At 43.0% G+C, this 27,968-nt stretch overlaps 1 protein-coding gene across 1 annotated transcript; it reads left to right on the top strand.

Annotated features, from left to right (window-relative positions):
* Positions 1 to 1,210: 1,210 nt before the first annotated feature.
* PDE6B (phosphodiesterase 6B) lies at positions 1,211 to 23,686 on the top strand. Its single transcript, XM_085042304.1, has 22 exons — positions 1,211 to 1,793; positions 3,730 to 3,882; positions 4,209 to 4,298; positions 6,593 to 6,733; positions 8,316 to 8,390; positions 8,485 to 8,549; positions 9,496 to 9,562; positions 9,708 to 9,755; positions 9,939 to 10,088; positions 11,079 to 11,222; positions 11,794 to 11,859; positions 12,427 to 12,573; positions 13,804 to 13,911; positions 14,910 to 15,019; positions 16,044 to 16,131; positions 16,675 to 16,775; positions 18,180 to 18,287; positions 18,987 to 19,050; positions 19,835 to 19,909; positions 20,808 to 20,891; positions 21,172 to 21,328; positions 22,464 to 23,686. The coding sequence occupies exons 1-22, from the start codon at positions 1,383 to 1,385 to the stop codon at positions 22,520 to 22,522; spliced, it is 2,511 nt and encodes an 836-aa protein (XP_084898430.1). The 5' UTR covers positions 1,211 to 1,382; the 3' UTR covers positions 22,523 to 23,686.
* The last annotated feature ends 4,282 nt before the right edge of the window (positions 23,687 to 27,968 follow it).

Here is a 27,968-nt window from a genome sequence, read left to right as displayed (position 1 = left end):
TGGAGGCCTGGAGCAGAGCCCCACCATGCCAGCTCTGAGTAGATCCTTGTCCCTCTACTAGAGCATGGTTATGGAAGGCAATGTGTCACACATTACCTCCTCCAAGTCTTCTTGAGTAATAATTCTATTTCAATACACTGACTGTGAGAGTTACCAGAACAAGCCACTTCCTCCCACATTCACATCTGGGCTGGATTGAGCCACTCCTGGCAGCAGTGACAATACAGACATGGGCAGCCTGGACCCTTACTCCTTGAGCAGGTGAACCTTGCTTATTTTCCAGCAGTGTAGTAGATGGGATTTACCCTTGTTCCCCAGTAAAGAAAACTCCTGTGCCTTGTTTAATTCCTCTGAAGAGTAATGGCCCCCATGGCACTTTGCCTTCCAGCATCACACTGACCCTCACCTGCAAGCATTGTGGCTTTACTGATGTGAAAAATCTTCTGTTTGTCACAGCCATAATTCTCCCCCTCTCTCCACTGATAGTGACAAAGGAAATATTTCTACCTTCCTGGTTTGCTTGTGGTTTTTTTGGTGTTTGTTTTTCTGTTTTGTGTGAAGGGCTTCCCATGTTTCCTCAGAGTGCTTCAATTCAGCAATCCCAGACAAAAGCGCTCCAGATTCCTTCCTAGAGGAACACCACTAAGAGGTGTATTTTCTTTTGTGGCTCTTATTAGCAAGAAACAAAGACAGTAGACCTTGCAAATTGTTTCAGTTTGAGCCCTGGACTAAAGCATTCAGGATTGGTGCTTCCCTTGGAGAACAGCCCTTACAGGAGCTGTTACAGAGCCATGCAAAAGTAGAGAGAGTCCTGAAAGAGCAGCGTTACCTCACTCTTTTTGTTCTGGCCACTGTGGTCTTTTGTGAAGCATGCACTTCCTACTACTGCTGGGAGCTGGGAGAGCAGAAATAATAAGATGCTCACCTTGTTAGCCAAGGATTAGGCCCAAGCAGTATATATTTAATTAGACTTTAAAGAGCTTATTGCAATGTTAGTGATGCAGTCCTTCCCTGTTGCTGCTGCCTCAGTAGAATTGTTTCAGTAAGTGCTCTGTTTATCAAGAGAAAGGAGAGTGTTTTCAGATATTGTGAGCACTCCGTTTTTGTTTGCAGTTAGATTAAGAAGAGGAAAGTTGACCCAAAGCTCTTGTAGAGGTCATCTAATCTGTTTGGTTGAGAAGATCTCTCCTCCCAGACTCACCTTCGGCACTATAAAGGAATACATCTTCCTGATGACAAGCTCTCTTTGCAGGGATACCTCAGACTTCGTCATTCCAGAAGCAGCATCTTCTATTAAAAAATTTAAGAGATACATGAGAAATTAGAGTGCTGCTTGCACATCTCTGGACCACTACTTACCCACAAGGTCCAGGGCATTCACAATGAGCATTAGTGAAGACGATGTGGAGAAGTTTCTTGATGGCAACCCTGCTTTTGCCAAGCAGTACTTTGAGAAGAAATTAAAACCAGAGTCCTGGGACAACAATGAGAGTGAAATACTTTTTGAATTGATTCAAGACATGCAAGAAAGCATCAACATGGAGAAAGTGGTGTTCAAGACCTTGAGAAGAATCAGATCCCTTATTCATGCTGATCGCTGTAGTCTTTTCATGTACAGGCAGAGAAATGGCACTCCTGAACTGGCAACAAGGCTTTTCAACATCCAGGAGGGAAGCACTCTGGAGGAATGCCTGGTCTCTCCAGACTGTGAGATTGTTTATCCATTGGACATAGGCATTGTGGGCTATGTTGCTCAGACCAAGAAAACCATGAACATCAAGGATGTCCATGAGGTATGTTTGCTGTTTATTCATTTTCTGGGCAGAAGAGAGGCTCTCAGGGGTCAAGAGGAAGCAGCACACCTCAGTGCTTGGCCAAAGCTCTTGTGGTGTAGTAGCAGTGCACTGGAAACAAGTACCAAGTCTGAAAGTTGCTTCCAATTTCATTTATGGAGTGGGGTGAAAATAAGCATATAGATTACACTAGGTCTTAATGCCAGCAAACAGTGCACTGCTGCACCTTGCCTGTCTAATTAAAAAGAAATTGTATCTAGTCCAGCAGGGGGGAGGGAGGGAGTCAGATCTGCACATGGAATTTTCCACACAGTTTTATATTCTATGAGTAAGTGGAAAAGACAGAGAAATCCTTTATGGTGAGTCCTAAGAGTGTTTTCCACTGCAAAAGACCTTTCAAAATGTTTGCTGTGATGAAGCTTCAGCCAAGGGTATTTAGAGGCATTATTATCAAACGGAGGGAGTGAAGCCCAGAGCACATGCATTAACTGCAGCCTGTGCACAGGTGACCTTCATCAGAAACAGCAAGACACAAGATTTGACCAAAAAAGCTCCTTCAGCAAACATTGCAAACTGCAATACCAGGAGGGATCTGAGGGATTTCAATGTTTTATGTTTATTCCTTCATGACAGTATTTACTCCCCATACTTCTGATTCAGTCACGTAAACCTGGATGGCAGGAATAACAATCTGCTTGTTCTAATCATAGGTATAAAACTAAAATCCATGTGACCCAAATATGGCATTTGGGATTACTCCATCTATTGTTTGCTAGTTACAAAGAGACCATCTGTTTGTTCATTCATTTGGTGCACAGTGCAGGCATATCCAAACCCTTCAGCAAAATCTTTCTTGTCTTCCACAGAACACACTGAGACACTGTTTTGGTTCTGCAACCTGTTGGGTTTTTTGGTTTTTTTTGCTGGTGGTGCCGGTGGTATTGGGACACTTATCAGAATGTGACTTAAACTTGCTAAAGTTGTTTGGTTTCTGTTGTTTCTCCAAATACATGGGAGGATTTCAGTGCTGTAAACTAAGTGGCAATCCAACTTTAGTGCTTTTAGCCAATGCCATAAGACAACTCCTTTGAAGAAGACCCAGAGATTAAATGTTTGGTCTGCCCCATTTGGCAGAAAAGGCCAGCAATGGGGAAGGTATGGGGAGAAGATGCATCAGGGAGTGATCATTCTTTCTGGTACAACCTTCTGAAAATGATCAGAGCTGTATGACTTTTTCTAACCCAAACAGGAAGATTTATAGATGACAACTTATTTACCTGAGCAGGGAGAAGATCTTTGGTCAGCAAGGCCATCTCATTTGGTCACCTGTACTTCCCACTGGCAGGTGATGATAGTATCAATATGGCCCTGTGCCAACTAGTCATCTGCCCTCCCTGCTCCATCTCTTGTCTGCTTTTCATGAGAAACTAGGGGTAGTTGACAACAAGCTGACAACAGGCTTCATCATCCAGGGAAAAGCAGAAGAAAAATGAGGGTAAGTGAACTTGCCAGTGACCACACTGATTTATACACAGTGTCTGTGCAGTGCCATCTGGCTCTACCCACTCTGCAATGCTAACAGGAAGTCAGAGGAAGGGATGGAAGAGGTACTATGAAGAATGTCATTGATCTAAGAATGACCAGTGGAAAGCCCTCTTGTTCTGAGAGAGTTTGATGTGTTAAAGCTTAAGATTTGCGAGATCTTCACAGAAAGTTACAAGCACACATGTTGCAGTAAAAACCCACAGCTTCTGCTCTTGATATTAGCTTTATCATCTGTACATTGTACAATTTTCTGCTAATTAATTTCTCTTCCTCAGTAATTTTTAAGCAAAACTTTCCTTCGGCAGCTTACTTTGAGGGGCTGTGCTTTGACTTGGTTTTAAGACTACACACATTGTGCAGAATGCTTATTTGTAAATTCTCTATTAAACAGTGTGCCCAGTTCAGTCCATTTGTTGATGAGCTCACCGACTACAGTACAAAAAACATCCTTGCTACACCCATCTTGAATGGCAAAGACTTGGTTGCTGTCATTGTGGCTATAAATAAGCTGAACGGCCCACACTTCACCAGCTCTGATGAAACAGTAAGTGGTCAGCTGTTGAATTCCTATCAAAGACTTGTTACTTTTGTCATGTAACAGAGATTCATTAACACTAGGGATGTCTGCTTTAGTGAAGATCCACTGGTGTGAGTTTCCCTAAAGAGCATTCAGGCTCTCATAGAAGAGGCTTATAATGAGGATGCTTATCTCAGATCTTTCTGGGAAGATACAGTGGAATAAGCCTCATGTCATGGCAGTGCAAAGCAAAGCATTTATCCCAGGAAATTACCTTGACACTTGTAAAGCAGTGTTATGAATACATGAGGCTGCTACTGCCTTCAATTCAATCTCACAATTTGCCTTTTCAGCTTTTTCTGAAGTATCTGAATTTTGCATCCTTGAACTTGAAAATTTATCACTTGAGTTATCTTCACAACTGTGAGACTCGAAGAGGCCAGGTAAGAGTGAAAATGTAGATTGGCTATCTCAAAATAAAATTAATGCATTCTTCTGATTTCAGAGGTGTACCTGAAATCTTTTTCAGAGATTTGTTCCTGAAGAGTAGAAAGGAAAAGATGCCCTCAGCTTCTTTCAGATAGTGCTCCTTTCTCAGAGTCCTTCATTACTGTCTCTTTCTGCTGCTGTTGGTGAAACTGCAGGACCTGATGCAGTGGCACCAGTTTCAGCAGGGCTGGCCTCCAATGTTTTTTGTTAACTTGAGGCTGTGAAACACTCTTGGATCATGTAATCACTTCAGAGAGCAGAACCAAGAGATTTTCTGAAATGTTTAAGAATGGGGAATTTTTTTCCTTATCATTAAAAAGTGCTATTGTATTTATTCTTAGAGCCAATAAAATGGTTGTCCATATGCCTGTTGTATTGGCCTCCATCAGTAGAAAGGAATGCACATTAGGGGTTTAGGATATTCTGGATTGAAATAATTCTTTTGCCATACTTTTCCATTACTTGGGTTACAATATGACTCTCTGATTTATCGGGATAGATGTGAATCCTTTCAATCACTTTGTGCAGCACACAAGGGTTGTTGTTGCAGAGGACATGGATTTGGATCTGTGCTTCATTGCAGCCATGCTCTATTCTCCAGTGGGGTTCCTATGGAGAATAAATGCTTGTCTTAGTGAAATGGATGCAAAAGGAACGTTTATTTTGAAGCTTTGGGACAGAATTTATACTTTCATTATGCTTTGCCTATTTTTTTCAGTAAACAAAAACATGAATGAGGGTCCAGTGATACAGCAATCAGCAATGATGAATAGTTGACTAAAGTAGAACTAGCAAAGGATTATGCCTATTGAGAGCTTAGCAATAGGACTAGTCAAGGTAAAAAAAGGGCTAGAAGACAAAATGGAGACAGAAAATGTGGAAGGCCTAATGTTCCTGGTCTGGGACTGAACTCAGGAGTCCTGGGTTCATGTATTGGTGCTGCCTGAGCAGGTCCCAGAGAAAGGGAGGAAAGCAAGAACAAGATGCAGGACATGCTGCTCTACTTCTATCAATAGTTCAATTGCCAAACGTCTGGCTAATATAGGTCTTAAGGGCTGTGTGAAAGTTAATGTAGTCATTGTCTTAGAAGTTTAAGTACTGAAGTACAGAGTGAGCAAATGACTCACTCAAAAGTCTCAAAAGTGGTCTAGGATTTTAATATTGCAAATCCCATCAGCAAAGACTGGGTGATAGTGTGGGTAAAATGGCTTGTGCAAAGACAGATCAGTCTGCTTGTGCTCAGATACTGTGTAAGAGTCTTACTAGGAGACCATATCATACATTATGACCAACTTTTTTACATTATTCATTGACTTACACATTTTTCAGCTGTTTCTCTCAGTCCTTCTCACTGGGCCTGTGGCTTTCAGCATTAATTATTGCACACTGTAAAGTGCCAAAAATCTAAGCTGCTGCTTGTTTTTATCTAATGGTTTGTATGACAACCCTGCTACCCTATTTGAGGGATGCTGACATTGAATGACTCATACTTCATACGAGTGGCAGAGTTGTCCCAGTTTATGGATTAGAAACAGTGACCAATGCGGCTCAGAATTGCTCAAAAACATCTATTAGTGCTCAGTGAAAAGGTGAGACAGACTTTGATAGAGGCCATGTGTTTCTTGTTCAGAGTGTGGCCCAGTCTGCTTCAGGTGGCAGCTCTCAGTGCTTCTGAAGCATGGCTCCTCACATCTCCTGGGCTCAGAAAGCAAGGCACAAACACTTAGACACAGGCACACATGCATTAGCTAAGCTAAGCAAGGGTGTAGATGGCTTCCTTACCATTTCAGAGCAATATTTGTGTAACCTCTGCTTTTACAAATGAAGCAGCCTAATGGCAACAGTTTTCTTAAAGGTGCATGAGTAGGCAGAAGATGGGGGAAAAAATCATGCACACATGAAACAACTCCACAAAGACTTTGAGGAAAGTATTAATTCTGATACTTCAAACACCAGCCTCTGGAATTTACAGCACTTATGGTGTTAACTGGTTTTGGGTGCAAAATTTTACACATAGGTATAAAATTTAAGTGGGGACAGCTCTTTGCCTGACACTACTAATTTTTTTTGTGCTGTATTGGTAAAATTTGACATTACACTCTGTGATTACCTGACTCTTTCTCCCTAGTAATTCCCAGTATGAGCAAACAGTGTAAGTTTCTTGCACTTTTCAGGTACTGTATCCCAACATTTGGGAAGTCCATGTCTCCAAGAAAGGCTGTGCTTACATTTTGACTTTATCCTGCAGGTGCTTTTGTGGTCAGCTAACAAGGTTTTCGAGGAACTGACGGATATTGAGAGGCAGTTCCATAAAGCTTTTTATACAGTGAGGGCTTACCTGAACTGTGATCGGTACTCGGTTGGTCTCCTGGACATGACAAAGCAGAAGGTGAGTGTTCACATGTTTGCTGTGCATCTCCCTGACTGCTGTTATCCACTGATGGTCTATTGATGCCTTAAATTGCTAGAAAAATTTTTAGACACAGACACACAGTATGGGATAGGGGTTTTACCTTGGTTTAATAGGATCCCAGATGCGCACTGACGAACAAGCAAGCCCAAAGGCCAGCTCAAAAGCCCCAAAAGCTAAAAAGCCAAAAAGCCCCGACGATATCTCCCGTATACAATTTATAGACAGCCTAGATTAGAATACCTATCTAAAAGTCTCCAACAAGAAGTTTAACAAATAAAGTAATTGCCCCCTTATTAAAATTGCCCCCCCCAAAAGATTGCTACTTAGTTTACAAAAAACATGTCTCAGTGATGGGGGCTCTGTTCAAGGTTGTGCGTCATGCTTTTGAGATTGAGGGTTTGTTTCGTCTTCCCAAAGGATTCTGAGCAGGGCAAGGGGTACTAGGGTGATAGAATGTAGGGTTAAGATACAGGGAGTGAAAAGTGCAGGAACGGGGAAGGGTAAAAGGTTATATATAAAGGATATATATAAAGAGAGTATAAAAGTAAAATAAAAAATACAAAAACCCATCAGGCATCACTATGTGTGGAGATAAGTTTTACTGAGGCAGTAAAAGTGTGAGCTAACGTTGAGCCATGATTCCTTCTTTGGCTGGCATTTCTTTATTGTGCACATTAAGATAATGGGTTGAGGAAAACAGAGGAAAGGGGAAGGGCTTATCACTGGAATGGGACTGTCTGAGGTTGGGAAAACAGAGGAGGGGAAGATATGTCTGGCTCTGGTAATCCTGGTCGAAGTCTGCAGCACAGAAAAGTCTGTGGGTATCAGAAGTATAGTGAGACACCTGTGGAACCCCCATCAACAAAGTAGCCACCTTCCACAAGGATTCATCCACTCATGATATGTAGGTTTTTAGATGAAATTTGGTTTCATGAAAACAAGCCCAAAAGATCTATGTTACCTCTGATTTGGTGTGATTGTAAAGCACTTTTTGCTAACTTTATGTGGGGGTTAAACAGCATCCTTGCCAGTGGAGCCCTGTTTATCCCACAGTCAGGCTGACCAACTTGCTGACAGAGCTCTTATAGCATATTTTCTTGTGAAGAGATGTATTAAAAAATCATTACTGTAAGCCTAAGACATTTTGATCAACATTATAAAGTAGCTTAAGAAAAACAAGCAAAAGAAATATCTCATCTCTGTAATCTGGCAAGCAGTAGGTCAGCCTCTGGCCACACTCTGGAAAACAAAGAACACAAAAACATTGCCATAGCTGTCCTTTCTGAGTACAGCAAGTACTCACTGTTCACTGAATGAATCAGCACTCTGTGCATAGACAGTATATGATCATACACAGCCATATAACGCACCTCACACTTCCAGATTTGGATATTTAGGTATCATTTTGCTGCCTATTATTGAACTACTAGGCATTATTATTATTTCATGCCTTGTTTACATGACACCAAAAACAGCATGGTAGAGCAATGTTTACTTTGAGGCTCAAGGCAGAATGAAGTTTTCTACTCTAAAACTACTTCTTTAATTTTGAAACCAGGAATTTTTTGACATGTGGCCAGTCCTGTTGGGAGAAGTACCCCCCTACTCGGGACCTCGAACCCCGGATGGCAGGGTATGTGAAAACAACATTAGTTTAACTCTCTCCTGTCTGGCTGGATTGGCTCACCACTCATTTTAACACCACTCTTTTTTTTTTTTACTTACAGGAAATAGTCTTTTACAAGGTCATTGATTATATATTACATGGAAAAGAAGACATTAAAGTTATTCCGTAAGTGCCCCAGTCCCTGCATGCTAGGTACTGACACAGGATGTAGCTAAAAACAAGGTTCCCCATGGTTTAAAGACATCCCTGTGGAGAAAGCCAAAAGACTGATAGAAGACTATATAAGAGAGTTAGAATGTAAGTTGGTGCTTCAACTCATATTTCTAGGGGATAAAGATTTCTTCAAGGGCATTGGGAGCCTGACTTGGAAGTCTGGCTTCAAAACTCACTGCAACCAGTGACTCTTTTTAGAGGCAGAAGTGAGCTGCTTCGACTGCCTGCAGTTTTCCTCTCTCCTTGCCAGGCTGAGGCATCACTCTCCTCCATGCCTTCCCTGTGTCAGTGGGTGAGCCCCACCCAGGATGCCCCTGTGTTGAGGCTTCCTTGCTTCTCTCCAATCCATCAATCACTGAAGGCTACCTCTGGCCCTTTCTCCCCTCCTGACACACTGGGACTCCCTCTTTCTGTGAACTCCCTCTCTTCTTGCCACTGAATTTTTCAGAGGAGCCTTGGGCAGCTTAGGCAAGTGCCCAGTTCTGGTCACACTGCTTTACATCAGTGCATGTGCTGCAAAAAAGGCCCCATTTCTGGGTACAGCAGTGTTCAAAGTTCAGGCTGGCAGACATCCTTAGCCAGCAATCTCCTTTTATCTTTCTCTTTGTTGAAGGGCTGGAGAATTGCCCTCACTCCCAGAAATTACTTTCTATTATGTCTCTGCAGAGTGATGTTTTATCAGTTACTTTGTTTTGAATCCTTGAAGGAAAAGTACTTACTTAGGTGGAAAATTTTTGCTTGTGCGCATGGATCCTTTGAAAGTAACAGGACTGTTTATGAACTGGGGGTTCCAGGTGTAAACCTGGATTACACAATCAGCTGGACACACTTCAGCTCTGTGATTGTTCTTCAGTAAACATGTATCTTTAATTTCACTTATACATTTTTCTTTCGTTAGAAATCCTCCCCCGGATCACTGGGCGCTAGTTACTGGACTGCCTGCCTATGTGGCTGAAAGTGGATTTGTGAGTACTTAACCTAGGATTCATCAAGCCTTTCTGAGAGGAAATAATACTTGTGCTGCTTTCTCAGCAATTCGGTCCTTTGTTTTGGCAGTTAAACTTCTCTTTTCCCATACAGTAATACTTTTTCTTCTGTATGATTCCCTAGATTTGCAACATTATGAATGCTGCTGCAGATGAGATGTTTAACTTTCAGGTATGGTGAAAACTTCCAATTCTATCAAGGATTTAACTGTTTTATTGCAGAAATGTAATGTAGAGTCAATATTAGGCATATAAATACTTCTCCTGACTGTAGTCTTATTGTAAAACTGAAGTGCTCATGTATTTAGAAAACACATTCAGTACATGATGTCTTTCTGCCTGCTGTTGCTTCAAGGAAGGTCCTCTAGATGAATCAGGATGGACTATCAAAAATGTTCTCTCCATGCCAATAGTGAATAAAAGGGAAGAAATTGTTGGCGTTGTCACATTTTATAACAGAAAAGATGGGAAACCATTTGATGAACAGGATGAAACCCTCATGGAGGTATAGTTTCTTGCTGGAAGTAATTAATATGGTTGAAGATGTCATTATTGCTAATTGTACACCTGCATCCCTAGTGTTTTGCATCTAAGTTGGTATCTTTGTTGCTTAGAGATATGTTATACATTGGCTTGAAAATTTTGAAAGCAATTAATTGAACTACAGGGAGACTTTGGTATGGGAAGCCCATCTGTGTTCGTGTGATTTTGTTTCAGCACTCTTGGGTTGGACACTTAGCCATGAGCAGCTGCTATGTGCCAACACAACCATTCTGACCTGTGTTCACACACCTGGCATCTGGGTCTCACTGGCTCGGCAAGTCCCTCAAAAAAATTACACAGAAATTATCTGTGTAGCTAGGATACAAAGGGAGGCCAGTTATTGAATCTACCAACAGCAGCTGTGATTAAAGACCTTGCTGCTTAGAAATGCTCCTATGCTAGCTTCAATGAAATGTAAGTATTTAGCTCTTGGCATATTATCAATCAGGACATTTCCTGGAATAGACTTTTCTTACCAAACAAAAAGACTGTGGAAAAAAAAATCAGTTTGAATTGGCCACTGGACAGCAAATAAGTTGAAAGCAAACACAGGATGAGAGTAAATACATGTGAGAGGTGATGAGACCACCTTGCTCTCCTTTGGTATGAAGGTTCCTGCCCTGCTGTCACTGTTGTGACAGAAACCTTTCCACAGGTATGGAGATACCTGCAACAACACAGAAATAGTTTTCTGTACCCTGACCTGGACTGGGGGTCCTTCAACCTCCACAGCATGCATGTTCTCAAGGCCTGGGCAGATTCAACAGCTGGGGAGTTCTTTGCTGAGGAGCAAGTCACAGCTGGGAGCAAAGACATGGTTGCTCATTGTTAGAATTGTGGCCAAAATCAAGCCTGTATTTCTTTAAAAATGTATCATGCGGTGTCATATTTCTGGGTCTTTGAGGGACAGATGTTGTCTATTTCACTGTTTCCTTCTCTTCCCCTCACCAAGTCCTTGACACAGTTCCTGGGTTGGTCTGTACTCAACACAGACACATATGATAAGATGAACAAGCTGGAGAACCGCAAGGACATTGCTCAGGACATGGTGCTCTACCACGTGAGATGTGACAAGGATGAAATCCAGGAAATTCTGGTAATGCCTCACAATGTGAAGCACACACCCAAGTGTAGTGGCCTGGCTGATGACTTATGGCACAGATACAGGTCCCCATTTCACAGCCACCACAATGTGGAGGCAGCATCTGGATCCTAGTCACTGCACAGGGGCAGAATGGGTCTTTCTTTTGGTTCTGTGGTCTGCCTTCCACCTAGGCACACTGCGCCATTATGGGCTTTCTAATTTCTTCAGCAAAGCCAGCCTTGGAAGTGGGCTTACATAGGTGCTACTCAGGGCAGGGCTGTAGCTGTGGAACAGAAGCTGATTTATTCCTCAAAACCTCCTCAGGGCTGAGGATGTGAAATCAGAGGACCCAAGTGCAATACTGCCTCTAGGGGGACATTTGCAAGTGAGGGAAACACAAAACAAAATTGAGGTAGGGGAGAATGCTACCAGGAAAAATGTGTTGAAAGACAAGAAAGTGAAGTAAGGTCCAGGAAGGAAGCACAATTTGCATATGAGAGCTGCCCTAGATTGCCCCAAAGCTGCCCAGTGCAAAGTCCAGTGGGGTTCAGTTGTCTGCTTAACACACCCATGCTCTTTGCAGCCAACAAGAGAAAAGCTGGGGAAGGAGCCAAGTGAGTGTGACGAAGAGGAGCTGGCAAGCATTCTGGTAAGAACAAATTCGCTGCTGGAATGAACAGCCTTGGCAAGCAAATACTGCTTGCACAGCTGTAGGGAAGAGTTCCCAGTGTTGGCATGCTGTTACCTGGTGAAGGGTGAAGGGCAAAGCACACTCTTCCCTCCTCTGCTGTGTGAGTTTGAGATTACCATAATCATATCTCAGCAAGTGCCTTCCCCAGCTTCTGGGGAGTACCTGCTCTCTGCCACTTTATCTCAGGGGGTTCAGTGTCTGTCTGGAAACACATCAGCCACCTTGTCTTGTCATACATTTTGTTTTTCATAGTAATTAAGGAGGGCTGTGAGCCTTCCCCCATTTTGATCCTTCAAACTATATCACATCAAGTTCTTAACAAGAAATAAACAATATTTCCTGCATTTGGCCAAACCTGCTCTCCCTCTTGTTCCACTAATAGGCTTTTCATGAAAAACTTAATTTCAGTTTATTTATGTGTTATATTCTAAAAGAAAAGCAGTATCAGACTGATATATTTTTATTAAGCAAATCTTAAGGATTACATAAGTAGCACAGCAATTAACCAGCCCACCTCTCTTACAGAAAGAAGAACTCCCAGGACCCACTAAGTTTGAAATCTATGAGTTCAGGTTCTCTGATTTTGACTGCACCGAGCTAGAGCTGGTGAAATGTGGCATTCAGATGTACTACGAGCTTGGAGTGGTGAAAAAGTTCCAGATCCCACAGGAGGTATGAGTTGGCAAAAGCCAGGATCTCTGGTCTTGGGTGTGCAGCAGCCTTACCTGTGCTGGGGCTGCTCCTGGCAGGCTGCTGCAGGTGTGGGTTTGCTGTGAGGTGTGCATGGATGGGTGGTGGACCCTGCAAAAAGTTGCTTGCACTTTCCGTGTCCAGTGTCACTCCCAGCCACAGTGTAAAAGCACAGTCCCCAGGAGCAACATGGGAGTGCCCACCTGTGTGCCTGTTTCCTTTGCCGGAGTGTGTACCCTACAGCTTTCAGCCAAGACATGCTGAAACCCACTCTGGCAGGTCCCTTTGTTTTGCATCCCCATGCACACATGGATTTGCCTTCATTTGGCGCAGTTGGCACCAACTTCTAGACAGGAATGGTTTGACCCCGTGGGAACAAGGACCCCATAACCCCTGACGTCCGAACTCACGACCTCTGCAGTTCAAAACCCGATAGGAATTGTGAAACTGGCCTTTCAGCAGCTCTGCTGCTCCCCGAAGGATTTCTCAGCACATCATGTGAAGTTGATTTCCATCTAGTGGGATCTGGAGGTAACTGCAGGAAGAATTTTCACCCTGGAAAGGCAGGATAGAAATTGGGAGGGAAGTGAATGGGAATTACCTCTGTGCTTCTTACTTGTAGTATGTCATTGTCAAAAGTATTCAAAGCAATTACTCCGGAATAACTGACGCCTGGTACAGGTGTGAAAAGCAGTCATTCTTATAGTTGAGATTTTAAGAAATGGATACTCATTCATAAATAGTTTGGTCTTTAATGAGAAAACCTGAATTGCTACAAGAGGTAGTACACATGGAGAAGTAGACTGCAGAGGGAAAAAAAACCAGTTTGCTATTTAATGCCCTATATTGTAATTCTTCAGGTGGTACAAATGCAGCCCATCTCTACATCCATGGATCCGTATCTCTTGAAGAGAGATACCAGTATTAACAAATCACAAGACAAGGGGATGAATTTTATGAGTGGCATGAGTGACAACCTAGAGAAACACAAAATTTCAATAAGTTCACAAACAGCAAGATGAAATATGTTTCTCTCCAGACATTGCTGATTCTTGTTTATCCCTCAGGCATCTCTGCAAGTTTACTTCCCTTACAGAAGAAAGAGATTAGAAAGCAGAAAGTTATATTTTGGTCTCTCCTTTTGCTCTCCACTAAGCTTTACTCTAACAATATTGTAAGGGAAGCCACTAACATCCTCTTCTCCATTGGCAGGTTCTGGTAAGGTTTGTGTACTCTGTCAGTAAAGGCTACCGGAAGATAACCTACCACAACTGGCGTCATGGCTTCAATGTTGCACAGACCATGTTCACTCTCCTGATGGTAAGGTAACCCCACCCCAGTTAATTCTGCAGCACAGCTTTATTTACAGCAGGTCTTCTGTTGCACCTGGGAAATAGGCAGGGCTCCCTTTGAGCCCTGGTGAGGGAAAAAGGTTTGCCACTCCTAGCACAAGTCCTGCTAAATGAGGTCTCCTTTTGCCTGATGTGAGAGACATTGCATTACACATAAAGCCAGCTTTGGTCAATATTGGCTGATGAATGTAATGCTTTAATTCTCATAGTTAGAGATGGTGTTGAATAGATTCCAGATCAAATCCTTCTGCAGAGTAGGGGAGAGAGACTACAGGACCTCTATTCTTCCAATAGATTCTGACAGTAAGAGCCAGACTGAAGTCAGCTGTCTGGGATGGAGACAACTTCATGCTTTCCATTTCCATCTGGGACAGACATAGGTGTAAGTCTATTGCTAGTGTGAACATGGCAAGTGCCATTTCTCACAGAGCCTCAGGGCAACCAGTACCTCAACAAGGAAAACAGGTGTGTCAGACTGCTGCTCCACGCCAGGGATTGACCAGCCAGGAGCGAATGCAGATCTTTCTGAACATCTGTCACACATCTGCCCACACATCTGACAGCAGACTGGACAATCCTTTGAGGGATTCAGCTTGACAACCACATTGCCCAGAAAGATGCAGAGCCTGTTCACACAGTACTTTGTGCCCAGTAACCCAGAGGGGTGCTTATGAGAGCCTGGGTGCATCCTAGAGCACAAGGCTTCTATAGCACTGGGTAGCCAACATTGCAGGTGTGCATCAAGCACATAAACACCACAGATGTGCCTGTCCAGGACTGAAATGTTTTGTTTCCAGCTGATTCTTCATTTTAACCTAAGTGTGCTGTGTATTGCCCTTCAGTTCACAAACATTTTCTGTTCTCCTGGAGTCTGCCAAGACATCCCCAGCATAGAGCAGTCACCACTCAGTACTTTTTTCCTGTAAGAGATGCTTACATGTAGGCGTGCAAATTCTCTCCCTCCAGACTGGCAAACTGAAGCGTTACTACACAGACCTTGAAGCCCTTGCAATGGTAACAGCTGCTCTGTGCCATGACATCGACCACAGGGGAACCAACAACCTCTACCAAATGAAGTAAGCACTTTCTTACCACTTCAAACCACTTTCTGTTGCTCCTACTTGGAGTGGAATCAGTCTGTGATCACACCAAACTCCAGTACAGCTCTCTTTAATACACGAGGGTGACGACCTTCTTTTACATATTAGCTTGCTTTTCAGCTTGCTGAGTGTTTGGGCTTATGCTTTGGCCAGTGGGGAAAATTTGCAGTGCTCTCTGGGGGTTTCTTTAATTTACCTCCTAGCAAACCTCCTTTGGTTAAAGAAAAGTCTGCATTACCATTAATTACAGTGTGGAACAGGAACAGAGCAGACACTTAGTATCCCTAGCATTACAGGAGACTTAGAATGCCAACAGAAGCATCCTGGACTTAAGGTGACTGGTTTTTGATGCTTCTACGGAGAAAGCACGGCTTTGCCCTCACCATTTACAGAAACAAAGCACCTGTGAGAGTGCTGCTCTCAGTAGGTAGTTATTAGCTACAGATAAAAAATTGCATAATTTCGTGGCCTGGTCAAGACTCTGCTGCTCACTTAAAGTAGTCACATTACAGATGACAACTCTTCTGCAATGCCTCCTGGCTATATTGTCTTATGTTTTCTGGAGCTTTGGAAAAATGCTAAGTGAAGTTGGCTTGTGTTTTTGATACAAAAGGGTCTTGCTCTTCAGCTAGGAAGTTGTCCAAGGACTGCAGGCTTTTCTGTTCCTATCACCAGATAACAGCATTTGGTTATTCAGGAATTAAAGAAAATTACAGAATTAAGAATTCAGCTGAGTAATTACACTGCAGTCATAAAGAACATTTGGGGTGAAATTTGTAGATGGAAGACTGTTTTACACAGTGTCCGAAGGGTTCCAAGAAATGTCACAAAACTGAAGTTTTATTAGACTGAAGTAATTGCCTATTAAAAAGCTCTACTCATAAGCCTTTTAAAAAGAATTGAACTTATGTGTGTGACAGAAATGAAATACAAAATAAGACACTACTTTTCATTTTTAAGTGCTACACTAACATCTTCAATTTTTCCTTTATGCAACCAGATCTCAAAATCCTTTAGCTAAACTTCATGGATCCTCAATTTTAGAGAGACATCACTTGGAATTTGGAAAATTCTTGCTCTCTGAGGAGGTTGGTAATGAACTGTGGTATAAGGGCATGAATAATTTACTTTTAGGGAAATTTTTCATTAATAACAGGGCTGTCAGCAAGACCTATCTCTGGCTTGGATGCCAAGAAACTGGAGCTGCCTCAGTGCTTAAGGACTCTATGCTCACCCAGGACCAAAACGTATAGGCTTTCTGATTTGGTTTCTTCAGAAGCCACACTGTTATCTCCAGAGGAATGTGTATAATACAGCATTGTCCTACTGTAACCCCTCTGGCAGGGCCAAGGCTGATGCCTTCCCATAGCTAACTTTTAATTTCAGGCAAATTTGCAGTAGAGTCAGGGGATAGGGCTTGAGCTGACACTGTAACACCCTTCCCCTGCTCAGTGAGCTAAAGGGGAAACGGCACCACATCCGATGAACAGGGTTCACACCCCTTGCACCTGAGGGGAGAAAGCTGAACTATTGACAGAACAAAAAAGTCAATGTTTGGGAAAGGGATGTGGCCAAGAACTCATAACAACACAGAGCTTGGATTTTGCAACTCCGTTTGCTTTGCTTTTCAGTCACTGAATATATGTCAGAACCTCAACCGCAGACAGCATGAGCACGTGATTCACCTGATGGAAATTGCCATTATAGCAACAGACCTGGCACTCTATTTCAAGTAAGTCAGTCATGCACACCGTGTGTGGAAGGCAGAAAGCAGCTGGCACTTTCCAAAGTGCCAAATGTGACGCTTTGCTCTGAAAGCCCCCGACCTGTGCAGCAGGTCTCTTCATGGCCCTGGGAGGCTGCCTTTTGTACTGACCTCAGAGCTGGTGGCAGAACTCAAATAATTCAAAAGAATTTTGAACTTCTACTCAATTAAATCATATACATGGCTTTCTAACCTTCTATTTCCAACAAGGTGGGGATATGTGATCCCCTGTGGAAAGAAATGTCAGGACTTGTTTTGCTTTTTTTTACCGACAACTTCAGCACTGAAATTATTCATAAATGCCAAATGGACTCGCCAGAACCATACTAACTTCTCTGTGAGGGTGGCATGACAAATAACAAGTAGTTCATTGTAGGTAAATATCCAGCTCACAGTCTATTTCACACCCAAGGGCCAAAAAACCCTAAATCTTGGAGCAGTATATGCTAACTTTCTGGGACATCAGGCTGAAACTCAGTGACATATGACTGTGTAATTAGCAAGGAGCTTTCAAAATGTACTTTCAAAATACTGTGTCAAGACCAGAGACTGCTTCTGCATTTTGCACTGCAGTATAATTACACAAAATTTAAACAGTCTACAAAAGAAGAATTTGAGGGAGGTTGGAATACCCACAACACTTGCTCTGGAGATACAGTATCTATATGGCACAATCTATCTATGTATCACCACTTCCTCAGCTGCTGGGAGCAAACTGGTTCTTGCCCTCTTTGGTCCACGAACTGCAAGCAAAGGCTTACAGTTAAGACACAGGATTATTGATGACAGAACACATGCACAAGTCACTTTGTGATATGACCTAACTGTCTTCTCTGCTAACATTGGAACATCAGGTTTCTCCAGGTGGTATGTCACTCCAAACAAGTGTGTACTGTGTATAAACCATTCCTCAGAATTCCGTATATATATTTAGATTTTATAAATAAGGTTAACTATGCCTAAGTATGTAAAGCCAAGTAGCTTTAAAAATACTCCTGCTAGCTCTGGGTTTCTGCAGTTTACTTAACATTTAAGGAAGATGACTTGTACTGCAAACAGAGGTGGAAGCATTTCTCAGCAGACATAACTTGCAGTAGCTTGAACTTTCAAGGCCTTGCTCGTGTCTCACCGCTATACTTCTCTTTAAGGCATTTGCACTAGTTAAGAGAGCAGATGATGCTGCTTGGTTTTGCTGGGGGCTTCCTTGAGGATGTAAGTGCCAGGACAGCAACTAGTGGAAATCCTTCTGGCAAGGTTCCCAATAGCAGGATCAGCCACTTGTTTTTAACATATTTGTTTTCTTGTTTCATAGCTATTTCTCTTTTTCACCTTTTGTGTTTTTTTAACCTTCCTTCCCCACTCCCCCCAAAGAAAGAGAACAATGTTTCAAAAGATCGTGGATGAGTCTAAGACGTATGACAGTGTGACTGCCTGGACTGAGTATCTGTCTCTGGAGACAACAAAGAAAGAGGTTGTCATGTGAGTAATTGGCTCTGGGGAAAGCTTAGTGATGTGGACACCTGGTGAGAGCTCCAGGACATGCTTTGTGCTGCACTTAGCGCAAAGTTAGCAAGTGATACATTACAGGCCTCTCAAATTTGATCTTCTGGAGAAGCAGGGGGAAGAAAACCTGGGGGAAAAAAAAACCTGAAGTGATTCTTCATCCAATTTAGTGTCTTGTTGGTCTTATACTCCTAAGGAGATGCAGGATCCCTTCTGGCTACATATTCCTACCAGACCACCCTGTAGGCCACAAAGAGGGACATCCAATCCATTAGATGTTCTTTCCAGTGGCAGCTAATCTGAGTTGCACAAAGCTGCTGTTGTGACCAGATTCTTTGCAGGATGCCCTACACTGGGGATGAAGTGCTCTCACAACCTCACTGCAGACTGCACTGCTACACACCCATGAGGGAACCAAAGTCAAGGAGTTCAGCCCAGCAACGACTAAAGCAGCAAACATCTTTGTGCCAGAAGCACGTAGTTCCCCAGCACAATTCCATTTTAGTCAAGAGAGCAATCCTTGATGAGTATCCCAGTCAGAGCCAAGGCACACAAACACATCTTTCTTCATCTATCACTTCAGCAGGGGCTAGGGGATACCTGACACTGTACTGGGGCATGAGGATACTGAGCCGGCAAGAATAAGGAATAAATTAATTTCTTTCCTGTTTTTAGGGCCATGATGATGACTGCCTGTGACTTGTCAGCAATCACAAAGCCTTGGGAAGTCCAGAGTAAGGTCAGGTGCTTGATATACTGCTAGATTTCTATAGCTTATACTTCAAAGTAATCCAATTTCCAAGCTGCCTAGAAGTTAGACAAAGTCTCCTACCAAAATTACCAAAAGGAATAGATGTGGTTTTGATGGATTAACCAATCTTTCTAATTATAGTCGTGAGCTCTGTAAAAAAATCATGTTTACAAAAAAAGAAACTGAAACCACAAAAAAACCAAGAAACAAGCCAACATCCCCCAATTATTTACAGTTTTGGGTTACAGTGAGTTTTTTACATGTAACTTATGCATTAGCTTTATTACAGCAATACCTGCAGTTTAGTCAGTTGATTTCCTTTAGAAGTTAATTCTTGAACTACACTTGAGCAATTGCTAAATAATAAGCACCAATATTTAAAGAAGGGTAAAAGAAATAAAACCTCACTTCCTGTTCAGCCTGGAGAAAAGACAACAGGAAAAAAAATATAATAGGCACACACAAGGTGACCAATAGGCAAATCCTTGATGGGAGTACAAATATGTTGGAAATGTTTCTCAATAGATGTGCAGTGGACTAATGAAATCCAGTGCAATAAAACTGTTGAGTTTTATTGCACTACACTGTCACTACACAGGTGCAATCCTATTTCCTCAGCTGCCCTTGACAGGAGAAAGAGTGGGGCTATGTTTTGTTGAGAAGAAACAGAAGGACTAGAATTGAGATCTCCTTCCGAATGGAGACATGAAGCACATCAGTTATGAGGCTGATGTTGGTGCTAACTTTTCTTTTTCTTTGCTTGTCAATGTAGGTAGCTCTACTGGTAGCAGCTGAGTTCTGGGAGCAAGGAGATTTAGAAATAAGCGTCCTTCAGCAACAGCCCATTGTAAGTACCAAGCAAGAACCGGGCAGCTCACTTCAGTTAGTCTCAGCAGATTTACTGCAAGAGTGCTGCACTCAAAGGGCTGTGAGTCCTGCCTGAAATCACCATGCTTGCCAAAATCCATTAGAGAAATGTGTACTCAAGTAGTGAAGAGCATCTCTGACAGTGCCCAGTGCTTCTTGTCCAGCTGTCCATATAGTTAGATGGGTTCAGTGCTGTTGAACTATCAAGGGGTGACTGTTCCTCTGGAGACTTTGTGCAGGTCCCTTACTCAAAAAATGAAAAATTAAATAGGTGAGTCACAGAAGAAAAGAGAGTTTCTAATAAAGAGAAAAACTGCAAACACAAATTTTATAGAGTCAAGGAGTTATTAGTAAATAGAAGAGCATTTCTAACTTCTTTTAAAAATAGGTAAACTTGACATTGAAAGAGGCAGGAGTCATTCCTTGATGTGGTCTCCACATGAGTGAGTGGTTTGGGGATGTTTTAAGTAGGCTTTCACACATTCCTTCTTATCCACAGTGGCATGACAAGTGACATACTAATCAACAAGATCTCGTAGGAATATCTTGTTCAGTCATGTTTTAGAGAATTTAAAACCTCTTCAGCACTTTATAATTTGAACCTTTTCTGGCAGCTGGTTGAGAGGCATGAGGAGAAACCTTGTTGTTCGCCTTCCTATCCATAGACACTTGAAATGCTGCCTAAACTTTCTGCTAAAATGGGAAGGGAAATGAGCCCACTTCATCCTCTGCAGTGGAGGGAGAGGCTGTGACGGACAGTCTTTAAGGATGGCATGACAGAACTGCCAGGCCGACACAAGGCAGTTTTGGGAAGAAAATAGAGGTGTTTTTCAGTTAAGTGTTCTCATAAATCATGGTGAACTTGTGTCCTCCCACAGCCCATGATGGACCGAAGGAAAGCTGCTGAGCTTCCAAAGCTTCAAGTGGGTTTCATTGACTTTGTGTGCACATTTGTCTATAAGGTAAGCAAAGTGCACCCTCACAGCCCCCATCCTTATCAACAGGGGTTCAAATCCCAGGTGACTGAGTCCTGATCCAGCAACACCACTCCTGGGGAGAGGCACAGGTAGACAAGGCAACATCTGCCCTTTTCTGGGGCATTGCAATACAGTGTCCCTTTGTGCCATTAATGCTTTCTCCAAAGCATCAGCTTTGTATGTGAGGTGTCAGCATCTGTCTTGGGGTATGACAGGCAAGCACTGCCTCTGCACTGCATTGTACTGACAGGTGTGTTTTGGTTAGGAATTTTCTCGCTTCCATGAGGAAATTCAGCCAATGCTTGATGGGCTGCTGAACAACAGAAATGAGTGGAAGACTCGTGCTGATGAGTATGATGCAAAAATTAAAGCTCTGGAGGAAGAGAAGAAAAAAGAGGAAGAGACAATGGCTGCAAAGAGAGGTCAGAAAAAGTAATTAGCTTTTCATTCCTAACTCAAAAACATGCTTATGAATACTCCTACAGATCTACAGCAAACTTTGCTGACACAGCAAAGTAAGATGCCCAGAACAAGTTTCATAAATTTAGCTCCACTGGCAAGGCTGAAGGCACATTGCCTTCAAACCTGACACCATGATAGGCTGTCAAAAAGGCCACCAGCTCAAATTGCCAAACACTAGTATCTGAGAAATTAGTGGGAATACATTCAGCAAACTAGTGGGAGTACATTCAGCAGCAGAACATCATTTGCTGTCCCTGGAAAACATCAGGGGAACATCCCTTTGTACACAGGGGCTGCGGCTGATCTGCTGTCCCACAGGTCATGAAGCAGAAGCTAAGAAAAGTTAATGCAGTCCTAGGGAGAACATCTAAGAAATAATTGTTCATCCCATTTCTGGCCCAGATTATGTACTACCTAGAAGCAAGTAGTAGTGGCAGTACCCAGTAGCAATTAATTTTGGGTGAACATGGTTTTCTTTTTCTGTGGGCCCAGCCTGTGTAGTACTGAAATCCACCAGCTGTAGCAGGCATTGGATGAAAGCTTGTTTGATAGCCTGAGGATTTCTTTGACTCTCAGAAACAGAAACAGAAGGTTGTCTTGGCCTCTCCCAAATGTCTGATCAAATATCTGCCAAAACTGGGTGCCTTCACTCCACAGAGACTGTATTGGAATTCTTCTTTTGTTCCAAACAAGACTAAAATTCCAACAGCCCATGGTGTGGACATTGCTCAAATATCTAATAATTAGAAATTACTAGAGCTGTCTAGATGTTTTATCTCAGTTTAATTCACAGCAGTTAACTTAAAATATCAAAAATAAATGCTTTAACTATGATTTAGAAAATTTCTGAAGAATTATTTCCTGAACAAGTAATTGACATTCAGGCGAGGAAGATTTCCACTAACTCTACAATACTCTTTGCAAGCACAGTCACATATACAATTATTTTGCACTGCAGACAGCTCTGGATAGGGTGCTCTGAGTATAACCTACACTGATCACTGGATAACTTGAAAGTTCTAAAAAACTCCTGCAATGACTGAAAAGAAAATTTGTGACTGTGCCTCTAATTCTGTGTTTCTTTTTACATTGCAGGTGAAATAACCTGTAATGGAGGAACAGCTCCAGCTTCCAAAACCTGTACCATACTTTAGATCTATTATAAATGCAGTATATGCCACCCAAAATGAGAATGCCCATGCTTAAAAACACGCAACAAAACAACATGGCATAGAAATACATTACTGACTAGACTGTTCTGATAATTTATTAGGCTTGTGATCAACCAGGGAAGGGCTAGATCTTGTTTGCCTTAATTGCACCTCTTCCTGATAGTGAGGAGCCAGTTCTGTCCTGTTTCGCTCCATTTAATGCACCTGATGTCAGATGGCATGCAGCAAGTCAAAACAACATTTGGCCCAATGAATCAGGTTGCAAGATTATGGAAGCACATTTCTCCTGCACTGAAACACTTCTTACCCCAAAGCTGATGGGGATAGTCCTGCTGCATACAACCCCATGTGACTGACAATGAATGCAACCATGCCTGCAGAGTAGAAAAACTGAAGAAGAAATAAATTTAACATATCTAAATCTATATCTGTCAGGATATCAGAAAGAAATCTGAGGGTAAGGATAAAGCATGAAAACTGACCATAGTAAACCTTTGAACTGCTCTAAAGTGTTATGGTTCCATGTAAATCCAAGAAACACTCAGACAGATAATAGTTCTGTATTCACTTCAAGAATCTGGGTAGGTTGCTATCCCAAAGCATGGAGCCATTCATGCAACACCCAGTAGCTGCCTTCTTCAGGAGCAGGATCTGCACTGTGTGCTAACTGAAGCTTCGTTCTTTCACATATAATTTTAAGCAGACAGTGTTATCATTACTCATTGCAATTCCTCTTACAATTGACCAAGCAACCTGAATCATGGCCTCCTATAAATTTGTCCTGTTTTGCCTCGTATTGGCAGTTATTTAACACAGCTGCCAGCTGCCCTTCCTTTGCTCCTTCTGTTCTGAGTTGTCTGGTTTTTAGATTGTCCTCCAGACTTGCAACTCTTATATTTCAGATGAAAGTTACTTTTCGTGTTCATTCATGCAAATATATTAGAACAGTCAGTTACACTCTTGTAGCAGTAAAGACACCCTTCTCTGCTCCCTCTTCCCTTCTCTCTCTTTTTCTTTTTTAAAACTGTTTGGAGATCTGTTTTGCTGGGGATTTTCTTCTTCTCTTACTCCTGCTACCTTCAGGGCTTTACCCTTCATTATCTTGTTTTGCATTACAAAAATACTGCAAGTAAAAGGAAAACTAGAGTTTTGGTGGTACCTGGTGATCATTTATCTGTCTGCGTATAGTAAGCAAGATGTAATCCTCAATCACTATGCAGTAATTCTGTGAGAGGCAATTTGTCTTTCAGGAAAATACAGAATCTTGTCCACTTGCATATGCCACAGGTAGTGACTCCATGCTGTATGTCTCAGTTTCATTAAGAATCATAGAATGTTAAGGGTTGGAAGGGACCTTCAAGATCATCTAGCCCCAACCCCACTGCCACAGGCAGGGACACCTCCCACTAGATCAGATTCCTCAAGGCCTTATCCAACCCGGCCAGGAACATTGCTATGGCTGGGGCACCCACAGCTCCCTGGACAACCTGTTCCAGTGTCTCACCACCCACACAGGAAAGAATTCCTTCCCAATATTTAACTTAAATTTCCCTTCTTTCAGTTTGTACCCATTTCTCCTTGGCCTATCCCCACAGTCCTTGATGAAGAGTCCCTCTCCAGCTTCCCTGTAGGACCCTTCAGACACTGGGAGGTTGCTGTTGTCTCCACACAACCTTCTCCAGGATGAACAGCCCCAGCTCTCCTAGCCTGTCATTGTAGGATATGTGCTCCAGCCCTCTTGCCAATGTCATGGCCCTCTTCTGGACTTGCTCCAACAGTTCCATGTCCTTCTTATGTTGGGGGCACTGGAACTGTTCCCAGTACTCCAGATGGAGTCTCACAAGAGTAGAAGTCTATGTAGAAAGTCTTCACCATACAGCAGGAGAAGCTAAATAAGTTTTTGACGTTTTTTAAAGTGGATAAAATGTCACAAGGTTACTGTATTGCAGAGTAGTAAGCAGTGGGCTTTCGAACATCACCACAAGACACTGTAAATGCTGAGAAAAGCTCCTTATGTTCTCAAATGTTTTCTGGGAAATAAAACCTGGAGACTCACCTTCCTTCTGCCTGTGCCCAACATGAAGAGCTCAGAACTCTGCAGGGTGCTCCAGCTCACACAAAGAGCCCAGGGTGCCTGTCCAGCACACACAGGGCCGTGGGTGACTGTTCCCCATCTGCCCACATGCATTTGGGAGCACAGCTTTTCTGCACAGCATCAGGGTGGGCATGCTGGCAGGTATTTCCAAAGGGGACCATGCATGCATGTAGAGGGGTGTTCATGGACACTCAGAGTGGGGTGCCAGTGGAGGAGGCTGTTTCTCAAGGGTGGACCCTTTCCATGGGATCAGTGAGTGTTTCTCACTGGAGGTACTGGCCAGTTAGATGCAAGGGAAAGTTGGCATAGTTCCTCCTACAGTGGTCTCCCTTTGCAGCTGGGAGCTGGCAGCCTAGATATATTAGGCATGGAGAAAGAAAGGGCCCAGAAGCAGGTTTGTCCACTGTTTTCCCAGGTGTCATGGAGCAAACTTTGCTTGGATGAGCTGGTTGAGCCAGTATTCATGATAACGTGGGACTGATGTCTTAAAATTGTTTTCATGTCAGGGAAAAAGGCAGATAACTAGCGAATCCTGCGGAGGTAGGGTGATGCTTTTTATCATGCCAATTTCCTTCCTTCTGGTGAGGCACAACTGCATTTAACAATGTAAAACTCCCTCTCCAGGGGAGGTATGGGGATGTTCACACATAAACCTGAGAGTATTCCTCCTTTCTTATACGGCATAACTCACGAAACAATGCAGTCGCAAGAAGTAGAGCCAAACAACAGTTGTGCCATTAGAAGGCAACATAAGCCATCAAAGACCCCTGAAGAACCACCCTGACTAATTTCCACGGTGTTGCATGAGGTAGTGTATCTCCCTCTCCAGGGGAGGTATCAGGGTGTTCCCATGGAGGCTTGAACATATAATTACCCATTGAACTCTTTGTTGTGTGGACCTCCACCCACAATGGATCAAGACTGCAACCACCAGAGTGATGACCATGGACACCAAAATTGCAATGATCAAGTCTTTTCACTGGATCTTTCCTCTCCACTATCTGTTCTTGTCCTTTCTTTCTGTTTCTTTATTTTCCTTATGTATTTTCCTTGTGATATTTTAATTTTTTTTTTTTCAGAAAAGAACCAAAACATCTAAATACCTTCTGTCCACTGCAAAGAAATTGTTTTAAAATAAACCTGCCTGGTGTATACATACCAGTCATTTAGTCTTGTTTCACTCTAGTCCACCCAAGGGATATATTAACAAGAACCTCAGTTACACTACCTCAAAAGCAGGTCATAATACCAGGCGTGAAAAAAGATGTATGTCATTGCAACACAATTTCGGGAAGGGTCTGTTGAGGGTTGTAGAGAATTTAAATCTGCTTACACATACTTGCTTACACTCCAGTTAAGGGTTTTCACCTTCGGCTTGGTGCATCTCTCAAGTCTGGTGGGAGACAAGAGAGTACCTGTTCTGTAAGTGCCTCACTGAAGCAGGTAGTGCATACAGACCTCCATTCTTGGTTATGAAGGTGGTGGTTGGGGGTGTATGACAATTAACATCCCTGTGAGACTGCCAGGAGGTGTTTCTCAGAGAAATGCTCAGGGGTGGATTGTAAATATTCCTTCCATGCAGGAGAGAGGCTTTCTTGAATGAGAAACAGTCAAGGGATTTTTAATCCTGCATCTTGTCCATCACCTGCTGCTCTGCATGGAAGGGGTAGGACAAGCAGACACAAGAGAGTGTCTCTTTGCTACTGAAAAAGGGCATGTGTATGCCCTTCAGCCATTGCTTCTGCTGGAGCCTAGACTGCTCTGGGCTGTGAGTGAAGATGCCTGATGTAGCACAGTCAGTGCCAGGAGCTTGTACAAGGCCTCTGCTGCTGGCAGAGCTGTCAGGGTGGCAGTTCTGGCAGAGAGGGGGGGGAAATATTTCCAGGGAGAATTGGGCACAAGGCCCTCAGCTACCTCTTGCAGATTTGAGAGGAATACTTACTGTCTTTTCCCAGCTGGCTGCAGTCTGGCTCAAGCTAGGGCTGGAAAGCACTCCTCCCAGGCAGGCAAGACAGGAACAACTCAACCTTCAATCAGTTCTTCAAACAAAGAGATGGTATTGAACACCACATGCTGGGTAAGGATCCCAGCTCCACCCTTCAGGAGGATGTGTTGCATGTCTTGGTGCTCAGTAAAGGGGCTTTGTCCTACCAGCATCCCCAGATCCTATGTAAGAAATTCTCCGTGAAAATCCAGAGAGTACTAGATCCAAGATTTTATGGTTGTCTGGGCTGAGTGTGGCTTGCATCATCTATCATAAAATCTTGCAAGAGAAAGATCTTTTTCCTCTGAACCTCTTCCTCCACTTCCACAAAACTATAGGGCTAGAAAAAACTTTCAGTAGATTCGTAGAAAACCATTCAGCTCCCTCTCAAGAAGCAGCAAAGTACTGAGGAGTCACACAGATGTAGTTCCAGCCAAAAAAGGGAGATGTAATGTTTTCCAGAACACAGAACAAACATGAGGGGTCTTCTTTCTCATACCTTTTGAGAGGAAAGACATTTTCTTATTGCTTCCTTCCTTTTCTTGGCCTCTTTTAGGCTTGAACCCAATTATCATCTATTGTCTGTCCAGAATGGGGTGGCAGAGAACTAATTTGGCCCCTGTGGGATGGCTGTAAAGAGACACGTGGTACTTTTTGACTCCACACAGAAATTCTTCCCAATCTAAGAGGTATTAAAAGGATAGCTTTCTTTCCTGGCCTGAAGCCAGTTTTTGAGGACTGCATGGAAAGGGTGACCTTTGCTGCATAATCAGGATGCATAGCTAGTCACTCTCTATGAAAGAGACAGATTACATTTTGGCTGTAACTTGTTCTTAGTTTTGAGGACCAACATCTGTCCATCTGTAGTGTTTAGAACATCTGACTAGTGAGTCAGCACCAATTCTCAGATCACAGCATAGCTTGACAAGCCAGAATCAAATCTGACTGCCTTGCCACATGCAAGAATTGAGCAATAATCCACTGCGATAGCAAAGCTGAAAAAAATTATGACAGAAACACAAAATTACGGTCAACAGCTCATTGTTCATGCAGAGAGCAGTGACCAGTGGTCTCTCTCAGGGGTCAGTATTGGGGCTGTTGCTGTTCAACATCTTGCCAGTGACATGGACAGTGGGACTGAGGGCACTCTCAGCAAGTTTGCCACTGACACCAAGCTGTGTCGGGCAGTCAACATGCTAGAGGGAAGGGATGCCATCCAGAGGGACCTGGACAGGCTGGAGAGGTGGGACTGTGCAAACCCCATGAAGTTCAACAAGGCCAAGTGCAAAGTCCTGCACTTGGGTCAGGACAATCCCAGACACACCTACAGGTTGGGTGGAGAAGTGATT

Source organism: Lichenostomus cassidix, chromosome Z (assembly GCF_008360975.1).
Source record: "Lichenostomus cassidix isolate B80296 chromosome Z, HeHo_3.0, whole genome shotgun sequence".
NCBI lineage: Eukaryota > Metazoa > Chordata > Aves > Passeriformes > Meliphagidae > Lichenostomus > Lichenostomus cassidix.
The sequence above is the reverse complement of the archived record's forward strand: the minus strand, read 5'-3'. Positions and strand labels throughout refer to the sequence as shown.